The sequence below is a fragment of the Vipera ursinii genome (assembly GCF_947247035.1).
Source record: "Vipera ursinii genome assembly, chromosome: Z".
NCBI lineage: Eukaryota > Metazoa > Chordata > Lepidosauria > Squamata > Viperidae > Vipera > Vipera ursinii.
In genome coordinates, this window is record NC_139517.1 from 111,529,675 (window position 1) to 111,551,293 (window position 21,619).

At 38.2% G+C, this 21,619-nt stretch overlaps 1 protein-coding gene across 1 annotated transcript in view; it reads left to right on the plus strand.

Annotated features, from left to right (window-relative positions):
• The window catches only part of CCDC7 (coiled-coil domain containing 7), a 297,769-nt gene that overhangs the window by 50,649 nt on the left and 225,501 nt on the right, over window positions 1-21,619 (plus strand). The window contains 3 exon segments of the mRNA XM_083379044.1: window positions 11,778-12,131; window positions 14,174-14,238; window positions 20,860-21,103. Of these exon segments, the coding sequence (XP_083235170.1) occupies window positions 11,778-12,131; window positions 14,174-14,238; window positions 20,860-21,103 (663 nt within the window).

A 21,619-nucleotide genomic window follows, 5' to 3' on the forward strand; every position in this document is an offset into this window, starting at 1 on the left:
ACTGGAGGGAGATCCCTCCCAAGTTATGTCTGTGTGTGGGTGCAAACAGGCAGGGAGAAGCTACCTTTCATCTTAAGCTCTGCATCTCCAAGGGAATTTCTCTCATTTACATCTTTTCCAACACCGCTGGGTTCCATTGCACTCCAAATGGAGTTTTTTGGTTTTGTTTTGATGCTTCAGGATGCCTTGTGTTTTGGCAACATCCTGCCTGCTTTCTGTGGTTTAATTTGATGTGTGTGTGTGTGTGTGTGTGTGTGTGTGTGTGTGTTTAAAGGGTTTTGTAATCTGAGGTGGCTGCATGCTTCAGGTTTCTTTGAAAAGAGGCTTTGTACTATGCTGAGTTGGTTTGGTCTCTCTTGATTTTTTTTTAATGATTTTCTTAGCACTTCCTCATACTGCCTCTTCTTCCTCCTCCTCTTCTTTTTTTTCAGTGAGACTTGCTCCCAGGTTCAATGAAAAGTTTGTAACAATGGTCCTTGGTCCTCGGTAGCATATACATACAAAAATAACATGTACATGTATATAAATAGCACACACAAAAGTAGATCCATAAATTATTATAAAATTATGAATATTCTTGTGTACTAAGATGTTTCGATATTTTTTTAAAACACATTTTATTAAGTACAAAAGTTTAAAAACGTTGAACATAGTGTATCATCTTTGACATACATCTTTGTCTGATCATTCCATATTGGTAACATTGCATGTGGTACATAAGAAAGTAACTATTACATATTTATATATAGCTATACATTCCCAGTTAACCTTTTCCTACTTATATCCATTCTATCGACTTCCTTCTTTTTCCCCTCCATTTGTAAAATTTATTCCGTACTGTGTAATATTGTTTCATCCTGATCTTTTAGTTCTTTTGTCATTTTGTTCAGTTCTGCACAATACAAGATTTTACTTATTAGCGCATCTCCGCTAGGAGCCTCAGCTACTTTCCAGTTTTCAGCAATCAAAATTCTTGCTGCCATTATGACATGTATGATTAAGTACATATCAGTTTTGTTTATGTTCTTTTCTAATATTCCTAATAATAGTGTGTCTGGTTTTTATTGAATTTTTTGACCCGTCATTCCCGTTATCCATTTCCAAACCCTAAGCCAATAAATCTGTACTTCTTTGCAAGCCCACCAAACATGAAAATATGTACCCTTTCTTACATTTCCAACAGGTTGGTGAGTAACCACTATACATTATTGCAAGTCTGGCAGGTGCCACCTATAAAGCATCTTATAGAGGTTTTCTTTATAAGATGTCGCTAAAGTAATTTTATTATTACGTTCCCAGATTTGCTGCCATTGATCCAAATTTATAGCATGTCCCAAATCTATTGCCAGGTAACCATCGTTTTTTTAACTTGTTCCTCATATAATTCTAACAAATATTTATATATGTTTTTAATTTATTTTTTCTCTGAACCTAGTAATATTTCATCAATATTACTTGTCTATTAATTCCCCACTCTTCCTTGTCTATTAATTCCCCACTCTTTCTTGTCTTTCACATACCTCGCTTGTAATTGAAGATAGGACCACCATTCCAAAACTGTAGTGTATGCTCTTAAGCGTACATGGGATGTCAGCACAGCAGGGGGCTGGACAGCTCCAGGCTACAACCGCTTTTGGCGGGAAAGCCTGAATAGAGTAAGCCGTTGACAGCCCCAGGGCATGGTCAGCTCTGACAGGAAGCCAGGGTTTAAATCCATTGGCCACCTGCACTGGCGGGAAGCCCAGGTTTGAATCTATTGGTTGCGATTCACCTGGGCAGGTATAAATAGACGCCAGGTAACCCTTTTGCCCCAGCTTCATTCCTGATCCAATAAAAAATTTACTACCCAGCTCAAGTGTCCGTCTCTCTGTGTGACCACGCGACTTTGCACTGGCGACGAAGGATGGGATCCTGCACCGGACATCGCTAGCCGTGGACGGAACCCTATCGGCAACCCTGGATCCAGACGCAGGATGACCGAGACGGCGGAATGGCACAACTGGGTCAGTATCCCCTTTTCAATAGTAACCGCCCCGAGAAGTGGGAAGCCTTCGTGGGACAGCTCGAGTGCTACCTAAGGGCGAACGGGGTGAAAGATGACTGAAAGAGAGCGGCGGCGCTACTCTGCATCTGCGGGATGGAAACGTACCAGCTGGCGGTCGGTCTCGGCTTACCCGACGACATCCACACCATCGGGTACAGCGAGTTGCTAGCGAAGCTGACCAAGCACTTCAGGCCAGAGACGTCCAAGATCGCGTGGTGGTATTGTTTCGAGAAATGGGACCAGCGGCTGGGTGAGTCTGCCAAACAATACATGGCCGCCCTAAGGCAGGCAGCCCGTCTCTGCAACTTTGAAAATTTAGAGGTCCGGCTGCAGGATCGGATTGTCTGTGGGTTGCGGGATCGGAAGCTGCGGCAGAAAATTTTCACGAAGCAAAAGTTAACCCTGAGGGACGTCCAGGAGGAGTTCCTAGCCTGGGATGCGGCCGAGGAGTCCGACGTGAGAGAGAGCGAAGCCGTCCACCAGTTGAGCGGCTGCAGCAAAGCAGAAGGGGTGGAATCCGAAGTGGACGCCATACACCGACAACTGCGACCCGTCACCTCCAACCGAGACAACGTGAGGGAGCCAAGACCAGCCGCGGCGGACCTGAGGTACCAGGAGTGCAGGTGTGGAGCGATCGCCCCCCGGTCTACCCAACTCCCTGGATACAGTGCAAACTGGCCCCGGTCTACCCAGCATTGCGGTTGCAGACCCCGGTCTACCCAGTACTCTGGCTGTGGCCCAAACAGCTCCTGATCTACCCGTTGCGCAAGCTGCGGAGGACAGCATCCCCGGTCTACCTGCTGTTTCAAGTCGGCAAAGTGTCGGGCGTGTGGAAAAACTGGGCACATCGCGGCGGTCTTTAGGAGCAAGCAACGGGACAGCCTGCACGAAGTGGAAGCAGAGTTCCAGTTTGCTACAGGTACCGGGGAGAGGTTGCCGAGACTGACAGCCAGCCACACGGAGGGACGGCCACCCGTTTGCTTAACAGGGGGCCCTCCGACACTCCAAAAATAAAATTAAGGGTGAAGCTGCAAGGGATTCCCTGCACGATGGAACTGGACTCAGGGTCAGCCGTGTCAATCATCTCCGCCAGAACGTTTAAAGAGATTTGCAAGCGGAGCGGCCAACGGGTTCCTTTGAGACCATCCAGACTGACCCTCTCTGACTTTCAAAATTCACCGATTAACGTTCGGGGGGAGGCATGGGTGATGGTTCAGTACAAGGGCTTCACGGGCAAATTAAGTGTATTGGTTGTTGAAGGGCAGCGAACCAGCCTCGTGGGGATAGGGTGGTTCAAAGCGCTGGGCATTGGAATCATGGGGATTCACCAGACGCGGAGCTGCCTTTAACTTGAAGCTGTCTGCAAGGACTTTGCAGACGTGTTTGACGAGCAGTTAGGAAGATACACCGGTCCCCCAATTTCATTTAAATTAAATCCCCAGTTTCAGCCCATCAGAATGAAGGCTAGGAGAGTCCCGTTTGCGCTAAAACACAAGATAGAGTGGAATTGGAAGCAAAGACTGGCCACCTTCCTCCTACACCAACATGCAACACCCTGCACTGCCACAGGCAAAAGCCCGGCGGAACTCAGATGGGGCAGACGCCTAATAACAACACTGGACAGGCTTCACCCAGACAGAGTAGCAGCTGATGCCGGGACCCCAAACATCAAAACAATTTTTAACACGGGGGACCCCATCTGGGCAAGGAACTATAGCTCAGGTCACCCATGGGTGTCAGGGGAAATACTAGAGCAAACAGGACCCCTTTCCTACAAGGTAAGGGTGGAGGGGGGACTCCTTTGGAAGAGGCACCTGGACCAGCTGAGGAAAAGGGCTCCTGAAAGGGTTGTTGAGGATACACTGGGGGCTGAGGAGGAAGAGCCAACACTAACACAAACACCCAGGAGGGTTACCAGAGGGGCACAGAGGCAACCCCACCCTAGGCAGGAGACTGACAGGGAAACCAGGCAGTCACCAGAACCCAGCATAACACAAAACCCAGGCACCTCAACACACACACACACACACACCACAATCCACCACAACAACCACAGCAAGGAAGAGAGACAAGAAACAGCACCACACCACCAGGGGAACCAGTCCCAAGGAGATCAAGCAGGCCTCACAAGGCTCCAAGCTACCTCGCTGACTATGTGCGTTCTTAGGGGGGGTGTAACTGGGGAAATAATAAATGTAAATTTTGTGTATAGATGTAAATAAATGTATATAGTTATGGGAGACTGAATGACAGAGGTTAATCCCTCACTATGGGGGAAGGGGTGTAGTGTATGCTCTTAAGCATACACGGGATGTCAGCACAGCAGGGGGCTGGACAGCTCCAGGCTACAACCACTTTTGGCGGGAAAGCCTGAATAGAGCAAGCCGTTGACAGCCCCAGGGCATGGTCAGCTCTGGCAGGAAACCAGGGTTTAAATCCATTGGCCACCTGCACTGGCGGGAAGCCCCAGGTTTGAATCTATTGGTTGCGATTCACCTGGGCAGGTATAAATAGACGCCAGGTAACCCCTTTGCCCCAGCTTCATTCCTGATCCAATAAAGAAGTTACTACCCAGCTCAAGTGTCCGTCTCTCTGTGTGACCACGCGACTTTGCAAAAACATTTCCCTGCTGTCTCAACTCTTGTCTTTGCTTTAGATGACCTTTCTCTGACAAAATGTCTTTATATGTGATAACTTTATCTTGCCTATGTAAGTTGGGGTATGTGACTGCTTCTAATATTGAAAGCCAACCTGGAGCTTCTATATAGTGTTGGCATTTAACAGTATTACAGCTTTTTATTAGCTCTTGCCGAACTTTGTGTCTCAGGAAGTATTGCTGGTTCTTGCTTTTCCCTGTCCATAAATGGGCATGCCAACCCTGCTGAAGGTCATGCCCCTCTAAATATAGACATCTTTTGTTTTCCAAAGTGATCCAGTCCCTAATCCACGTCAGGGCCGCTGCTTGATAATACAGCTCCCAATCCGGAAAACCTAATCCCCCTCTCTCTTTGGCATACTGTAGAGACTTATGTTTTATTCTCACCTTCTTTCCTTGCCACACAAATCTAAAGTTAGTTTATTCAACTCTTTAAAAAAAATTATCTAATCGGATTGGAATATTTTGAAACAAAAATATCATTTTAGGTAGAATGCTCATTTTCACTGCCGAGATTCTTCCAAGAAGTGAAAGATTTAGATTTTTCCAGCGGTCTAAGTCAACTTTTATTTGCTTTACTAATTTTCCATAATTGTCCTCTTTGATTGATGAGCAATGTGCAGAAATAACAATTCCCAGATATTTTATTTTAGGAACTATTTGTATACCTAATTTTTGGTGAGATTTTCTTTTTGTGTATTGGTCAGATTTTTAGCTATGATCTTTGTTTTGTTTCTATTTATTTTCAAGCCTGCCGAATCTCTATACTCCTCCAGTATTTCAAATAGTTTCTGACCTGATTGTTCTGGATCTTCCAATATAAATACTAAATCATCAGCGTATGCTTGGAGTTTGTATATTTCCTTCTTAATCTCAAGCCCTTTGATCTGCTCCTCTTGCCTTACTACTCTAGCTAAAATTTCCATTGTGTATATAAACAGCAACAGCGAGAGAGGGCATCCTTGTCTTGTCCTTGTCAGATATCAACTGGGAGACAAACTGCAGTGAGTGGGAGATCAAATAGATTGCTAACCAACCTAGCCAACAACTTTATCACCCAAAAGGTGGAGGAGGGAACTAGACGTAAAGCTATACTGGACCTAATCCTTACAAATAGAGAAGAAGTGATAGAGGGAATTGAAATTGCCTGAACCTTGGGTGAAAGTGACCACGTCATACTGGAATTTAATATAATGAAAACACTAGCAATAGAAAATAATTCAACCAATGTCTGAAGCTTCAAAAGAGCTGACTTTAGCAAACTCAGAGAGAACCTAGGAAAGACCCATGAAGGAAAATGCTAAAGGGAAAAACAACCCAAGAAGCGTGGGAAACCCTGAAAAATGCGATCACAAAAGCCCAGACCAGTACAATACCATTGAGAAATAAAAAGAAGAAATCTAAGAAGAAACCAGCATGGCTGCACAAAGATCTCTCTAACAAACTGAAAGGCAAAAAGGACAAATACAAAAAATGGAAAGAGGGGCACATAACTAAGGCCGATTATCAGCAGACAGCCAAAACATGCAAAGATAAAGTCAGGAAAGCAAACAGAAATCAAGGACAATAAAAAAAGTTTCTTCCAACATATTAACAACACAAAAAAAGTCAAGGAAACTGTAGGCCCACTAAAGAGAGAAAATGGCAAGGAAATTACAGGGAACAGGAAGAAAGCATAGCTTCTTAACTCATACTTTGCATCAGTCTTCACACAAAAAAGAAACTATAGCCCAACATACCAAAGAAACCATTGCAAAAGACATACTAGAAACAAAAATTAAAATAAGTAAAAAAATAGTAAGAGAATACCTATCCAACCTTGACGAATATAAATCATCAGGACCTGACAGGTTACACCCCAGAGTTCTGAAAGAGTTGGTAGATGTTATCTCAGAACCACTGCACCACATCTTTCATAAATCATGGAGCACCGGGGAAGTACCTGAGAATTGGAAAAGGGCTGATGGTGGTTCCCATCTTCAAGAAAGGGGGGAAAAAACCGACTCAGGAAACTACAGACCAATCAGTTTAACATCAATACCTGGGAAGATCCTAGAAAAGATTATCAAAAAACAGATCTGTTAAGAACTAGAAGCAAACAAATCCATAATTAGTAGCCACTACAGGTTTGTTAAAAATGAATCATAACAAACCAATCTTATCTCATTCTTTGATAAAGTGACTAAACTAGTAGACCAGTGAAACGCAGTGGACGTAGTATACTTAGATTTCAGCAAGGCATTTGATAAAGTAGACCTCAAACTACTCCTTGGTAAGCTAGGAAAAGGTGGAATAGACAACATCATCACCAGATGGATCTGTAGCTGGCTGGCAAACTGTACTCAATGAGTAGTCTTCAGTGGCACTACATCCACATGGAGAGAAGTAAGCAGTGGGGTACCACAAGGTTCTGTCTTAGGCCCAGTACTCTTCAATATCTTCATCAATGACTTAGATAAGGGAATTGAAGGGGAACTCACCAAATTTGCAGATGACACCAAACAGACAGGAATAGCCAACACCCCAGAAAAATAACTCAGGATCCATAAAGATCTTGACAAACTTGAACAGTGGGCCCTATCCAACAAAATGAGTTTCAATGTGAGAAAAGCAAAGTCTTATGTTTAGGCAGGAAAAACCAAAGGTACAAATACAGATTTGGCGAGACCTGGCTTATAAACAGTAACTGTGAGAGGGACCTTGGAGCCCTAGTGGATGATCACTTGACTATGAGCCAGCCTTGTGCAGCAGGAGCCAAAAAAGCTAATCCAATCCTGGATTGTATAAACAGAATCTTAGAATCAAGAGCATGTGAAGTATTAGTATGCTTTATAAAAACCTAGTAAGACCACACCTGGAATACTGCAGCCAATTTTGGTCACCATATCACAAAAAAGATGTTGAGAGTTTGGAAAAAATTCAGAGAAGAGCAGCTAAGATGATCAAAGGCCTGGAGACAAAAACATATGAAGAACAGCTGCAGGACTTGGTTTGACTAATCTAAAGAAAAGAAGAAATAAGGGAGATATGATAGCCGTCTTTCGGTATCTGAGGGACTGCCACAATGCAGAGGGGGCTAGGTTGTTCACTAAAGCACCAGAGGGAAGGTTGAAAAACAATGGTTGGAAACTGACCAAAGAGAGAAGCAGTCTGGAATTAAGGAGAAACTTCCTGACAGTGAGGACAACCGGTCGAACAGCTTGCCTTCAGAAATCGTGGGCGCTCCCATCACTGGAGATTTTTAAGAAGAGATTAGACATTCACCTTCTGAGACAGTATAGGTTCTCCTGCTTGAATGGGGGGCTGGACTAGAAGACCTCTACAGGCCTTTCCAGCTCTATTCTGTTCTACAAAACCAGATTATGCAGAAGACTGGAATAAGCAATACACTTCAGGTGTCGCTGTCTCCCATCACCCCCAGATGGGACAGTCTAGTTCAGGAGTTTCAAACTGCCGGCCTGCGGGCCGGACACATCATCCCAAAATTGCGCTCCCTGTCAGGACCCACCCCAATTCACATCTTAGGAAATAAGGACTCTTGGAGCCGAGTTGTCCAAAAGGAAAAAAATGTACTAAGGATAAGATTGGTTGTGGAGATATGAGACAGGATCTGGTCTTGAGTCACATTTCAAATCTATATAAGCATTCCTGGTTCAACCCACTCCCCTCAAAACTCCATTTGGTTAGGATCCCATCAATTTGGTTGTCAGGTCCTTCCATGGGAAGAAAGGAACTTTGTGTATTCCTTTGTTCCTACAGCCCCAACAGACAGATCACTTCCCCCCATTTGTTTCCCCAGATCAAAGGTTCTTTGAAAGCAGCTACAGATAGACTGAATAAACAATCCCCCCTCCTTCTACCAGTATGGCAGAATCCCGGTAGGCACAATATTTTAATCATACATTTATGAATGTGATATCAATGGATTCTGACACCCACCCTATTGCCGGCAGTGGAGAAAAAGCTCTGATACATTGCGTGACATCATGTGATGTCGCGAGTTTGAAATGTCTGATCTAGTTGCATTAAAAACAAGTTAAGGACTCCCACTGATTCTGCATTATTTTTTTTTTATTATTAAATTTTTATACCGCCCTTCTCCCAAGGGACTCAGGGAGGTGAACAGGGCATATGATAAAAATACAAAACTACAAAAGTTAAAATAGAATTAAATTAATGCCCACGATAAAACAATAAAAGATAGCAAAATTTAAAACCCAAATTAACTCCCCATCAGGCCAGGCCAGCTTGTTCAAATAGGTGGGTCTTTAACCCGCGCCGGAAGGAGCGGAGATCCGGTGCCATCCGGAGCTCCACCGGCAGCTGATTCCACAAAGCCGGGGCGCCCACAGAGAAGGCCCTCCCCCTGGGGGCCACCAGCCGGCATTCTCTGACCGGAGGCACCCTGAGGAGGCCCTCTCTGTGGGAACGCACTGGGCGGAGGGGAGTTTATTGGTGAACTATACTGTATAATTGTTTCATTATATATTACCATGTAATAGTAATAGAAGTAAAGTGCATTATTTATTTGTTTATTTATTTTTTAAAAAAATATAACAAATGTAATGCGGTTGAATCATCCTAATACCTCCCCCCTCCACTCTGATCTATGGAACAATTGTCTTCCATGAAACTGCTCCCTGGTGCCTAAAAGGTTGGGGGCCTCTGATGTAGATGTTAAATAGGGATAGAGTGAGTACCAGTCCCCATGGCGCCTCACATGGATGTTGGGGGTTGGTATCTCTCGCTCCCAATAAACACCAACTGGTATCCATCCCAGAGAAAGTAAAGAGAAACAGCACAATACTCTCTGAATGACCCTAATCCTCAAAGCTGATTTGGAAAGTCACCATGGTTGATGGTATTCAGGACACTGAGAGATCAAGTAGTATAAGGCTGGACATACAATTCACATCCCATTGTCCCATACCCAGACCTGAATCTTTACTGAAGGAGGTCCAGATAATCTGCTTCCATGGGTCTCTGCATGACCATTTTCTCAATCAGCTTCTGCTAAAATAGGAGGTTAGATACCGGTTGGAGATTTTCCATTATGGAGAGATCCTGCAATGGCTTCATGAGGAAGGGTGAACCAGTGCCTTCTTAAGAGGTAGAGGAACAATCCCCTCACCCAAGAAAGAGTTCACCACCACTACAACTTACCCACACAACCTCCCCTGAGGTGTCCTGTTTCAGATCTCAATTTCTCTCCCTCCCACCCTCCCTCTCTCTCTCTTGCACACACACACACACACACACACACACACACACACTCGGTGAGCAAAGAATTTACTCAATTCTGAGAAGATAACAATAGAGAAGGGAAATAATGTAAATCAAAATAAGTCTCTTGGAAAGAAGACTCCTTGTATAGTTTAATTTTTAACAGGAACATGCAGGAGAGAAGTCAAAATCCAGTTTGAAGTTCAGAGAATCAAGTCAGGTTTGTCAGCAAGTTGAATGGTCACAGTTTCACAATCAGGATTTACAAGGAGGATATCAGACACTTGTTGAACAATGAAACATAGGCCAGATCTGCCTCTTAAATCAGGGTGCAGCCAGCTAACTTTAATTAGGTTAGTTATTCCTTTGTTTGGCATGGAGATTGAGCATCTTTATTTTCCTCTCTTTCCTACTTACTAGGTCCGAGATCTTGGGGGCTATGCCTTGTCATCTGACTGCTCCAGCTGTTTTGATAGTGTCTATGTTTGATCAACCTCAAAGTGATTCCTGGCTTGTTTTTCTCACATATTCCCCCATTTCATATTCATATTCCCCCATTTCAGCTGGAGCAGCTTCTTTAGAGTCAGAGTCAGACAGCTTTAGTTATCCAGAAAGGGCATGAGTTCAAAGAACTGGTGGCTGAGCTCATAGCCAGAAAGAGTCTCCCTACTTCCTCAGGCCCATCTGGTTCAAACTGTTCCCAGACATGGGACCTTCAACAAAGCCAGTGTCCAACTCAGAATGAATGTAAGTTACTGTCTGACAGATGCTGAGAGAATTCTTCTGTATAGTCCTATAAAATGATCTTCCTTATCCAAGAGGTCATGTATCACATAAAACAAGGCCACCAGACAGCTATTTGCAGATGTAATAAGGGGCAGAGAAGTATTGTCCCTTCCTTGCCCTTACTGCCACTAGGTCATTACAGTAGTTCTAATCTATAATAGATTGAGTTCATCCTTCACTGTGCTGGTATCTCTGGACATTTCTTCTTCTTTTCCATCTCCTTTTGCTCTTCTGTGAAAGACAGTAAGTGATGGGAGTCAGAAGAGAGGAGAGATCAACTATGCGTGATCTGATCTAACACCTTGGTGAGCCTCTTGTTCCAAGTAGCAACAAAGGCTTCAGGAAGACCGTACAGCAGACCAACAGGAATAGCCCCTAGTTCCCTCTGAAATCCATTAGGGTCCATTTATCACTGATGGCTGACCAGTCTAAATCCTACCTGCTTGCAGTGGACAGTGGTGAAAGGAAAAACCAGATAAGTAGATGACCATTGTCCTGGGTTGGAATTTGGATGACCTAGTACAGGCTCATGGTTGTCATGATAGCCATGAACTCCTGAGTTGCCTCAGAACTTACCTCCAGAAAAGTTTTCTTGAAGACCCTCAATATCATAAGTCTGGGAAATTACAGCATTGTTGGCAGAAAATCCTGTAACTGGAGAGTGTCATGTTGCAATAAAATTTAAAGAGACATTTAGCAGTTCTGGAGTTTTCCTCCATGATATCAAAAAAACTGGAGGAAGATAATAAACTTGTGAACATTGGACAGAGAGGATTTTGGTGCATAGTATTAAGAGGTCACTGTCATCTCTTTGTTTTCTTTCTGGGTAGAAAGTGTTGGAGGTATTGACAATTGTTAGCTATTCAATCAGAATAGAAATCTGATAACAAAGGCCCAGCAAGGAATTAGAGGCAAAGGGCAAAATATTTTCTAAAAAAAAATTAGCACAAGGAGAGGATTATATGTCTGTCATTACCCTCACATATTTAGAATGCTGTGTTGAAAATCTCAAGTTTAAAGACTATGAAACCTGATGAAATTGTTATGTATTTCACTTAAAATATACAGGAAGTTGAAAAGGCAAAGATTCAACTTGCTGAAATACCTCCAACTATTCCAGACTGGCAGTTCCCTTTATCAGCAGGTGTGGAAGAGGTACCAAAGAAAGTCAAGAAAGCCTCAAAAGGGAAAGTTAAAGGAGATGATTTAAGAGAAGTACCTATTAGTGGGACAGAAAAAACAACCCCCAAATTACAAAAAATTGACACAGGAAAAACAAGTGAAATGCTTCCCCGAAAAAGTCAGGAACTTTCTAAACAAAAAGGATCAGCTGGTGTTACGGAAAAGCTTTTAAAACAAGCTTCCCAATCTGAGGATATTGATAAAAAAAAGGAAGAATCTGGGAAAATAAAAACTGAGACGGTAAGCAATGTTGTTTCTAATGTTTTACACCAAATTTATCTGAACTAACAAAATACAGATAGTTTTCGACTTAATAATCATTTTTTTAGTGACTGTTAAAAGTTATAAGGGCACTGAAAAAAGTGACATGACCATTTTCCACACTTAAGACTAGGAGCATCCCCTGGTTACATGATCAAAATTCAGGCACTTGACAACCGGTTCATATTTATGATGGTTGCAGTGTCCCGGGGTCATGTGATCGCCTTTTACGGCCACCTGACGAGCAAAGTCAGTGAGGAAGCCAGATTCACTTAACAACCGTGTTAATAACTGGTGATTCACTTAACAACTATGATAAGAAAGGTTGTAAAATTGGGTAAAAGTCACATAACAACTGTATCAGTATCAGTTGGGCTCAATTATGTTTGTAAGTTGAGGACTACTTCAAAAAAAAGGAACTTTGTTCTGTTTAAGACTTTCCGTTGAACCTGCATTTCAGCTTTAAGGTGTATCAGCCATTAGGTTTCTAATCTAAGTCTTTGGATTCCAAAATTTAGAGGATGATATCTGAGCAAAGTTTCACCTTTTCTATCTGATGTCATGTTAACCAAGAGATCATACAGGATGTTAGCTAATGGGGCCATGTTTCTGTTCAGAAGAAATAGCTTAGATAGTAACTTCTTTTATTAGTCAGAGAATAAGACCAATTTATTAATGATCCACCCTTCAGATTAATGGATTGTGCTACTGGTGTTCTACATTGGTTTACAAGGATTTTAGTTTTTTTCCAAATATATAATAACATTGCTTAGATCCCAGAGGCTACTTGTGAGTTTTCCAAATTAGCAGTGGATGGTTGCATTTAGGTGAAAGTTTCAAAAGCACTTTTTTCTGATTCAGATTCCTTATCTTACTAACCGAGAAGCCCTAGAGAATGAACCAAGAGATATCCATAGGGCCTCAGGCATAAAACTAGAAGCATTTCTGACTAGTTGTGTTAGAACTTATGTTTGGGTCTACACTATGATGATAAAAATCGTGAAACACCAGTATTTCTATGTTCTTTACTACATCTTATCACATTACATGTGACTTTAAGGATAGATGGGATTTATTTATTTATTTATTTATAATTGAATTTCTATACCGCCCTTCTCCCGAAGGACTCAGGGCGGTATACAGGGCAATAAAAGCACTACATACAAAAGTTAAAAGGATGAATATTTAAAAGTCTGTCATGAATAATTTTCTAAGAATCTGGAAAATAAACAACTTAGTTCCATTCTGAGATTGATGCTGGTTGGACAAGACCAGATAATTGTTGAGATTACATTTTACAAGGTTATTTTGGATAGGTTTGATTCTTTTATTCCAAAGAAAATTTATGCTGCAATCTTTACATTGAGAAATCTTTCTTTGCAAGGAAAGAAAGGAAAAACACTTAAAAAAACACTTAAAATTACCCAAGTTGTTTTCACCATATTCTTTGCATATTAATATTAATAACTTGGATTATAATCTGTTCTGCCATACATTTGATTGCATTTTGAAACTTCTAAGGTCCCCTAAATCTCAGCAGGAGAAAATCTAAACATTAAGTTTCCTTACTAAGAAAGAGGAAGAAAAGAAATCCTTCTTTCAAATATCTAAAAATTAAACTTTTAAATTTATTTACAATCTTGAATATTTTGATTCATCATGTTCCAAAAACATTTAAATAGAGAGGAAAGTTCATTTCTTAACAACATACAAATAAAGGCTTATATTAATTTGTTCACAAATAATCAATATATAGGACTCATAATTAATATTCTTTGCCAAAATGAAATTTGAAGATAGAATCATAGGACTGGAAGGGACCTTGGAGATCTTCTAATCTAAGCCCGTTTTCAAGGCAGAAGAATTTATATTTTTGGACAAATGGTATCAAATAATCTTAGAATATTCACTTGGATGAGGCATTGATGATAGTTCATTTGATATGATACATTAAGGTAAAGGAAATTTTCCAAGCTTCTTGTATGCAAACATGCAGAAATTGATTATATTTTTTTTCAAAGGTTGATTTCAAAGATGTGGCAAAACGCAAGGATTCTTCTGAAATGAAGAAGCGACGTTTAAAGGGGTAAATATTAAATATTGATAATGTAGTAAAATAGTATCATGAAGAATCATATCTTTCAGTAATGAACAACTCCTTTACAATCATTTCCAGCTAGTAAAGAAGTTTTTGCCTCATGCCTAAGAAATATCATATATAATTTAGTTCAGTGTACAGTTGTGGTTCTTAACTTTTAATAATAGCATTTTTGTTATTGAAATATTTTTCAAATCACTTTACGGGCTGAAAGTACAAAAGTACAGAATTTTATCCCTGAAGTTATATCTTTTTTCCAACTGCACATTTTTATCAAGTGTGATCTCAGACAAGTTTACGTTTTTCAGTAATACTGTTACTGTATGTTTAATGTAGTTAAACAATACATTCATATCTTTAAATATTAATTTATCAATTGCCTTCTCAGCACATAATGATAAAAATACAGATATTAAACTAAACTGGGACAGCCAAAGAGCAAGTCCAAATCATGGATATGAAAGTTATTTCAATTTTATTACATTCAAATATAAAAAAAATTAATATATCTTAAAAATTGTTGGACTGTCCAATAATATAATTTTTTTTGATGAATTTGTTTAGATAATATATTGCATTAAACATTTTTATTCCATGCTTGTAAGTTGTCAATCCTAAAACAATTCTTCAGTTGCTTAAATAGCTAAACAGCAGATTTGGATTCTGTAAAAAACTTATATAAATTCTCAATAATTTAAGAGTTTTAGATTCTGCCTATGTACAAGATCAGCACTGAGCTCAATCAGCAAACACTTTCCTTATTACACTTAATGTTTAAAACAAATAAAAATATTTTGATAATGGCTTAAAATCTTTAATTTAATTTAATTGTCCTGTTAATTTTTACTAAACATATAGTTCATAATATTTTAGATTTTGGTGGTTTATATATAATATATAGTATGAATTTAATATTTTATGTTGGAGAGTTTGATAATTTTTTTATACAGCTTTTCTATTTCATTTTATTTGGAAATACAGTAATAGCAACTTTCATTTTATTGGGAAATAATATTAAGTTCTTTATAGTTTTGAACTTTCTATATTGCTCTCAGTCTTTTGTTTGTATCTCAATTTAGGTCGAATGAATTCTAAAACAATTTTTCTTATAGTACAATGGATCTGAAAGTTATTGCCTCTCATTATGCAGTTTGGGGTTTTTTTTACGTTGAGCTAGTATTTGTCTTTACAATGAATTCTGCTCTGATATTTTTGTGAATTTAGGACAATTCTGATGTATGCCTTTTCAATTTAAAAAACTGGAAATTTTCAAAATCTCTTCTTTTTATCCATGGATCAATTCAGTGCTCATTTCACTTTTGATATTTCTCTTAGCCGGTGATAGTTTCACACAGAGCAGGTCAACATTGGGATTGGATGGGCTATTGCTATAGATTAAGGTGATATGTAAAAAACCCCACATCGTATTAGTTTTAGATATATTTCTGTTAGTGTGCTTGGTTTATAGTTTAGAAATTTCTTTTCCTTAGTGATGTCTTCATGCTTTTTAATTAAAAATAAATATGGGGTTGTTATCAAAATGCAGATCATTGTTTGGGCTTCTCAAACAATTCTGTTTTTCCCTTGAGATAAACTTCCTTGTAAGATCTTGATTTTGAGTGGGTTTTTTTCTGGATCTGGAGAGTTAAAAGAGCATGGAAGCTCTATGTATTTATTAGATTTATATCCTGTCTTTATTTTGTACAACTCCAGAAATCATCCTGCTTCCCTATCTCCCCCTCCAACAACCCTATAAAGTGGATTGGGCTGAGAGAAAAATAACAGGCCTTCAGAGTGACTTTCATGCCTAAAGGGGGAGGGGGGCTAGAATACCTGATCACATATTTCTAGTTCAGCACCTAAATCACATTACTAAATTGATTCTGTTAGTGTACAGTAGTGTGCAGATAACATTTTAAAATCTTAGTCATTTATTGGGATTTAGCGTTATAATTCCCAGACTTTTAATTCTGGGGACATCAACACCGAGGATTTCATTTTCATAGAATTAATACTGGGCTGTTATTGTGTTTACATATCAATAGATCATTCTTTAGGCTTGATAATTTCTGCTGGACAAATTTAGATGGAATTTATTTATTCCACTTTTACAGACAAATCATGACATCATATATTTTAGACTCTAACTCTAATCCTATACAGAACTAGACCAGTGTGGTTTTGAAAATTGATCAATCCAATTTTTTCTGATGGTTTCTAAGGGATGTCCAGAAACCTAGTCTTATTAAAGTGAATTTGTAGAGAATCTTCTGATGGAGATGATAATCAATATACATTTCCTCAAGCAAGTACACCTAGGCCTCACTTAATGATTGTTTTGTCTGGTCCTGAAAATTACAGCTGCATTGAAAAAATAACTTCATGACCAGTCCTTACAGTTATGTCTGTCATAGCATCTCCAAGGTCACATGATTGAGACTCAGGCAGTTCGTAACTGGTGGTTGTTTATAATCATTATAACTTCCTCCAGTCTCATGACTCTAATTTGTGTGTTTCAGTGGAAAAACCAGCAATAACACGTCATACATCTCTCTTGATGTGACATCTCTTTTGATGACTATTGATTTGCTTAGTAACTGCAGTGGAAGAGATGTTATAAGTCTGTTGTGGTCATATGATGTCTCATTATCTTTGCAATGAAGTTGCTGGTCCTAATTGTGTTTTTTTAAGTGAGGACTACCTGAAATCATATTCCTTCACTGTTTCAGGAAGTTGAAGCAATAAAATGCTAGGTAATAGTGGCATAAATACAAATGAAGATGGATGAAACATACATTAAATTTTAGGTTAGAGCTTTTTTAGTATGGTGATGGCTGTTGAAATAATTAAGAACATGGCTGTTCAATGGAGTTGTTTTAAGTGATATCTTGCTTGGCATGCACAATCTTTTATGTTGAATAGAGGGATTACCTTCTGAACATTATAACTTGTTTATAAAACATTTGTTGATAACATTGCCTATATCTGCAACTTAATTGATAGCGTAATTGAAGGACGTTAATATACAACAAACTATTCAATCTGTTACAAGATTAAGATGTTTGGGGGAGAAATGTGGATTGCTATGTTGATTTCTTGGTGAAGTTTGAAAAAAACCAATGTCCATAGTGTCTTTTAATGGATGAATGTAAATGAAATTGAACATTCTTCAGGATGACATTATGATTTCTTATATTTAGAACAACTTATTGCACTATGTTTTTCTGGTCACATTTACCATTTTTTTTCTATACCAAACTGTACCTGTCTATAATCCTGTGCCTCTAGAAAGGAAAAATCACTGCTGAACAATCAGGTAGCATTTTGGCATGCTTATGGAACTTTCCAGAAATACAGAAGTACATTATTGTAAATTAAAATTATTTTTTAAAAAATAGAGAGTGAAACTATAGTTTCTGATATATTGGAAAATACTGACTGAAAGAATTAAAACATTAAATAAAATAAGAAAATAAAAAAGTAAATTAAATTACCAGATATTATATAAAAACTTATTCCAAAAGGGGAAAATATATGTTTTGTGGTTTCATGTTTTTTTCTCTTATACAATATAAGGAAGCTATATGATGTCCAAGAGCCAACTTGATGTAATGATTGAAATCACTGGGCTAGAAACCAGATGTCTTTCCATTTTAGTCCTGACCTGGACTTGGATTCAGTTGCTCTCTCTTGCTTGCCTTACAAAGAAGGCAACTGCAAACTTCTTTTGAAATACTATATGTTGCCAAGAATCAAGATTGGCTTGAAGACATTTAAAGAGATATTTACTTTCAGGGCCCAACTATAGAACAATAAAAGCTCAATTCAAAATATTCTGAGGCCAGATCTTGGGAGCCTGGGAAAATATCCCCTTGATTTTTCACTAAGTAAACTTGTGTAACCATATGAGCTACTATTTCAGTTTGGGAATATTGTGTAATCTTAACTGTGGGACTTCAGTTGATATTTAGAGTACCGGTATTCCCTAAAGGAATGTCTTGCCAATCAAAACAAGGGAAAGATTTTATGGTAGATCCCATTATAGAACAATTTTTCTGTAAATGGTATTTCTTGGAGAGATATTCCATCCCAATTTGTTTAAGCACAATTATAATTGTTAATAACACATCAGAATAATCTATTAAAATTAATCCCGGATTGCTCTTTAGGTCCTAAAAGAATTCCTGAAAATCTTTGAAGAATGATTTCCAAACTTCCACGAGGAATGAAATAAAACCAATACAAGGATGCCGGGTCTTGCTGATGAATAAATAAGATGTTTTGAGCTCCAATATCTTCTGCAGTTTTATTAGACACTACTGAAACACCATTAGAAATGTTTTGTTTTGAAAAAGATTGTTTCCATTTTTGTTCTTTTTTTAGGCTTTATTCATTCATAACACATTTAAATATATTTGGCCACTTTGGTTAAATTACATTTTCAAAATGGCTCATGAAAATGAAACAAAAAATAACAAAAATCTGATATAAAATATTTAAAATTATAGCGAATAACATCTAAAACAGATTTGGCAGAACAGTCCTAGCAGATTGGCAGGGAAGAATCGGTCCTTCTTGTATGCTTGCTTGTATATAGGAGGAAAAAGAATCCTCCATTGGATTGGAAGAATTAAATTTAGATAATTTTTGAACTGATTTAAGCATTTTAAATTCTATGGGTCATGGAGGTGGACCAAACATACTTGGGATGTAGTGATAGCCTCAGAGGACAGCAAAGAGCTAGGTAGGGCAGTCCTGTCTCTGATATTTTTCTCTTATGTTGGTCTTACTTCAGTCTGACAAGGGAACAATTAATATATGCTGTGTTCCTGCTGAGAAATAATAGAAATGTGTCCTGGAAGGTTCTTTAAAATCTGATCTACAAAGTACTTCGCTCTTTGCATTATAAAAATTTACTATTTAGTACAAAGTTTTAAGAAGGGTGATTAGAGCTTTGGCTACTATGGGTAAGTTATTCCCCATTTAATCATATTTTTGTTAAACATTTGAAATTACTATTGTTACACTATTATCCAATTATGTTCTCTAAAATCTGATTAACATGATTTTGGCCTAATCCAGCCAAAATTAAGAATGTTAGGCACATATAGATATATAATAAAGAATTAAAATATATCTCTTTATATTTAGTCTAGCATTTTTAAAGGGGATTAACTAATTTACTTTTTATCACTTCAGATATATAGGGAAATATGTACGTATATGTTTGCTTGTTTGTTTGTTTGTTTGTTTATTCATTCAAAATTAATCAGTCAATTTCTGTAGTCCCCCATTCAACCAAGTTACTCTGGGTGTCTTACGCTTCTAAAAGATTCTAAAATTGTGCAATACCAAGTGATTCTGTCTATTACACAATGTTGGATCTTCTTTATTTACCTTTGTTTCATCGTGGCAGGAAATAAGAAATGGATTTTTAAGTCTGATTTGGCATTTGTATAAAGTTAGAAAATATTTGAAATACAACATTATTTTTGGAAAATGACTGCAGAAAACAAGAAAAGTATATTTAAATTAAACTTCTAAATAAACTATAAATCAATTCATATAAGCCATTTAAAAATCGGGAACAAATTGCTCACACAGTTAAATACATATACATATACACATACATTCTGTCTATTTATTTATCTGCCTGCCTGCCTACCTACCTATAGTGTAGTGATTGGGTAGTTATCACATAAAGGATTACTCAAGTGTAATGCATATATTATTGAAATTAGATGATATATAACATAAATACCATTATGCCTGCAAAGAAATAAATGGAGACAATTATATTACATTCAAATTTAGTTGTTATCTGTAGAATAACGTTTTTTATATTATACCTTTGGGGTATATTTCTATATTTGTATATGAAAAAGTTAAATTCTCTCTTTCAATTATGCATTATAAAAAAGGAAAATATAGTACTTATACACACATGACAATTAAAAACACTGCAGAATGTAGTTTTTCACTTTCAATTAACACAATATAAATGCATGCAGAAATAGACACAATTTTGTTAAATAATTTCAATAATTAAGAATTTTAGCTTGTTCTTTGCCTAGTGAACAGTCTTAACCTTCTTATTATTGATTGCTGGAGGGGTCTGTCATCTTTTGGAGGAGCCTTCTTGCACCTGAGAGGAGCATTGGCAGCTGAATAAGACTATACTACTGTTAATGTTTTCCTGCATCCACTGAGATCTTCACATGCAAAAAGTAACAAAACCTGGTGGAAACGAAATGAAGGACCCTAAATGGGGTGTTATGGGAAGATGTTTGCATCAGCTCTGTTAAATCAAAACTGCTTTAGCTTTAGTCTTCTCAGGGCAAACTTCACTTTGCACCATTGCTTTCATTGGGGACACTTAAATTGATAAAATCCATCAAAAAACCCCTCCCCTTCTTTGCAACTACCAACACTAACTTCCATCCTTTGTGGCACAAATATTAGTGCTTTGAAAGCGATAAAATATCTGTTGAAGTCCTTATTGACTCCTGTGCTCTCTGCAACTAAGAACTTTGGGAACTAACTGAAGGAATTCAAGACTGCTGCCTATAATTTTTCCTAGGAAATAATTGCTTTTTATTATACTTAAAGCGCAGGGAAAGACATATCTATAGAAGAAAAGCAGCAATTGCCTGATTCTGCAAAAGATGAGGAAAAAATATTGCCAGTGATTTTAGATAAACATGTAGAAATACTTCCACCAGACTTAAAAAGCCTGAGAGAAGAAATTACTATATCTCCTCAACTTAATATGGAAGAACGTGCGCTAAGTACTGAACAGAAAAGTTTGCGAATTACTCCAGAATTGAAAATGAAGGACACAGCTGAATTTAAGGTAATTATTGAAGACTTTGGAAAAAAAAGATTTTTAGTTGTCATATTACCTAGATATAATCTTATAAGGACAAATGCCACTGTTTCTATACATAGGTTTATACATGTATTACTGAAACATTGCAAAACATTAATGAAAGTAGGAATTATACAAATTATTTCAGATTAGTCTACATGCAGAAAGCATATACATGAAAACTTGAATTTTTCGGAATAATTTAAACGTTAGGTACTTGTGATCATTTTATAATTTTTTTTAAAGTACAACATAGATGGAGGTGAACATCATGTGTTTTCCTGTTAGTGTTATTCTGATCTAATCTTTTACATCAAGCTGCCAGAAAGAGGAAGATATAATCCCAAAAATTTTAATTCAACTCTTGCTTCTTTCTGGTTTTTCTGTGTCATACATAGCAGTAACAATCTATCTGCAGAGTCTATGCAAGAATATTCTGGAGTACTAGAGTTTTTTTTAGCATGAAACATACATAAACACTACAAGCACGCATACTTTCTG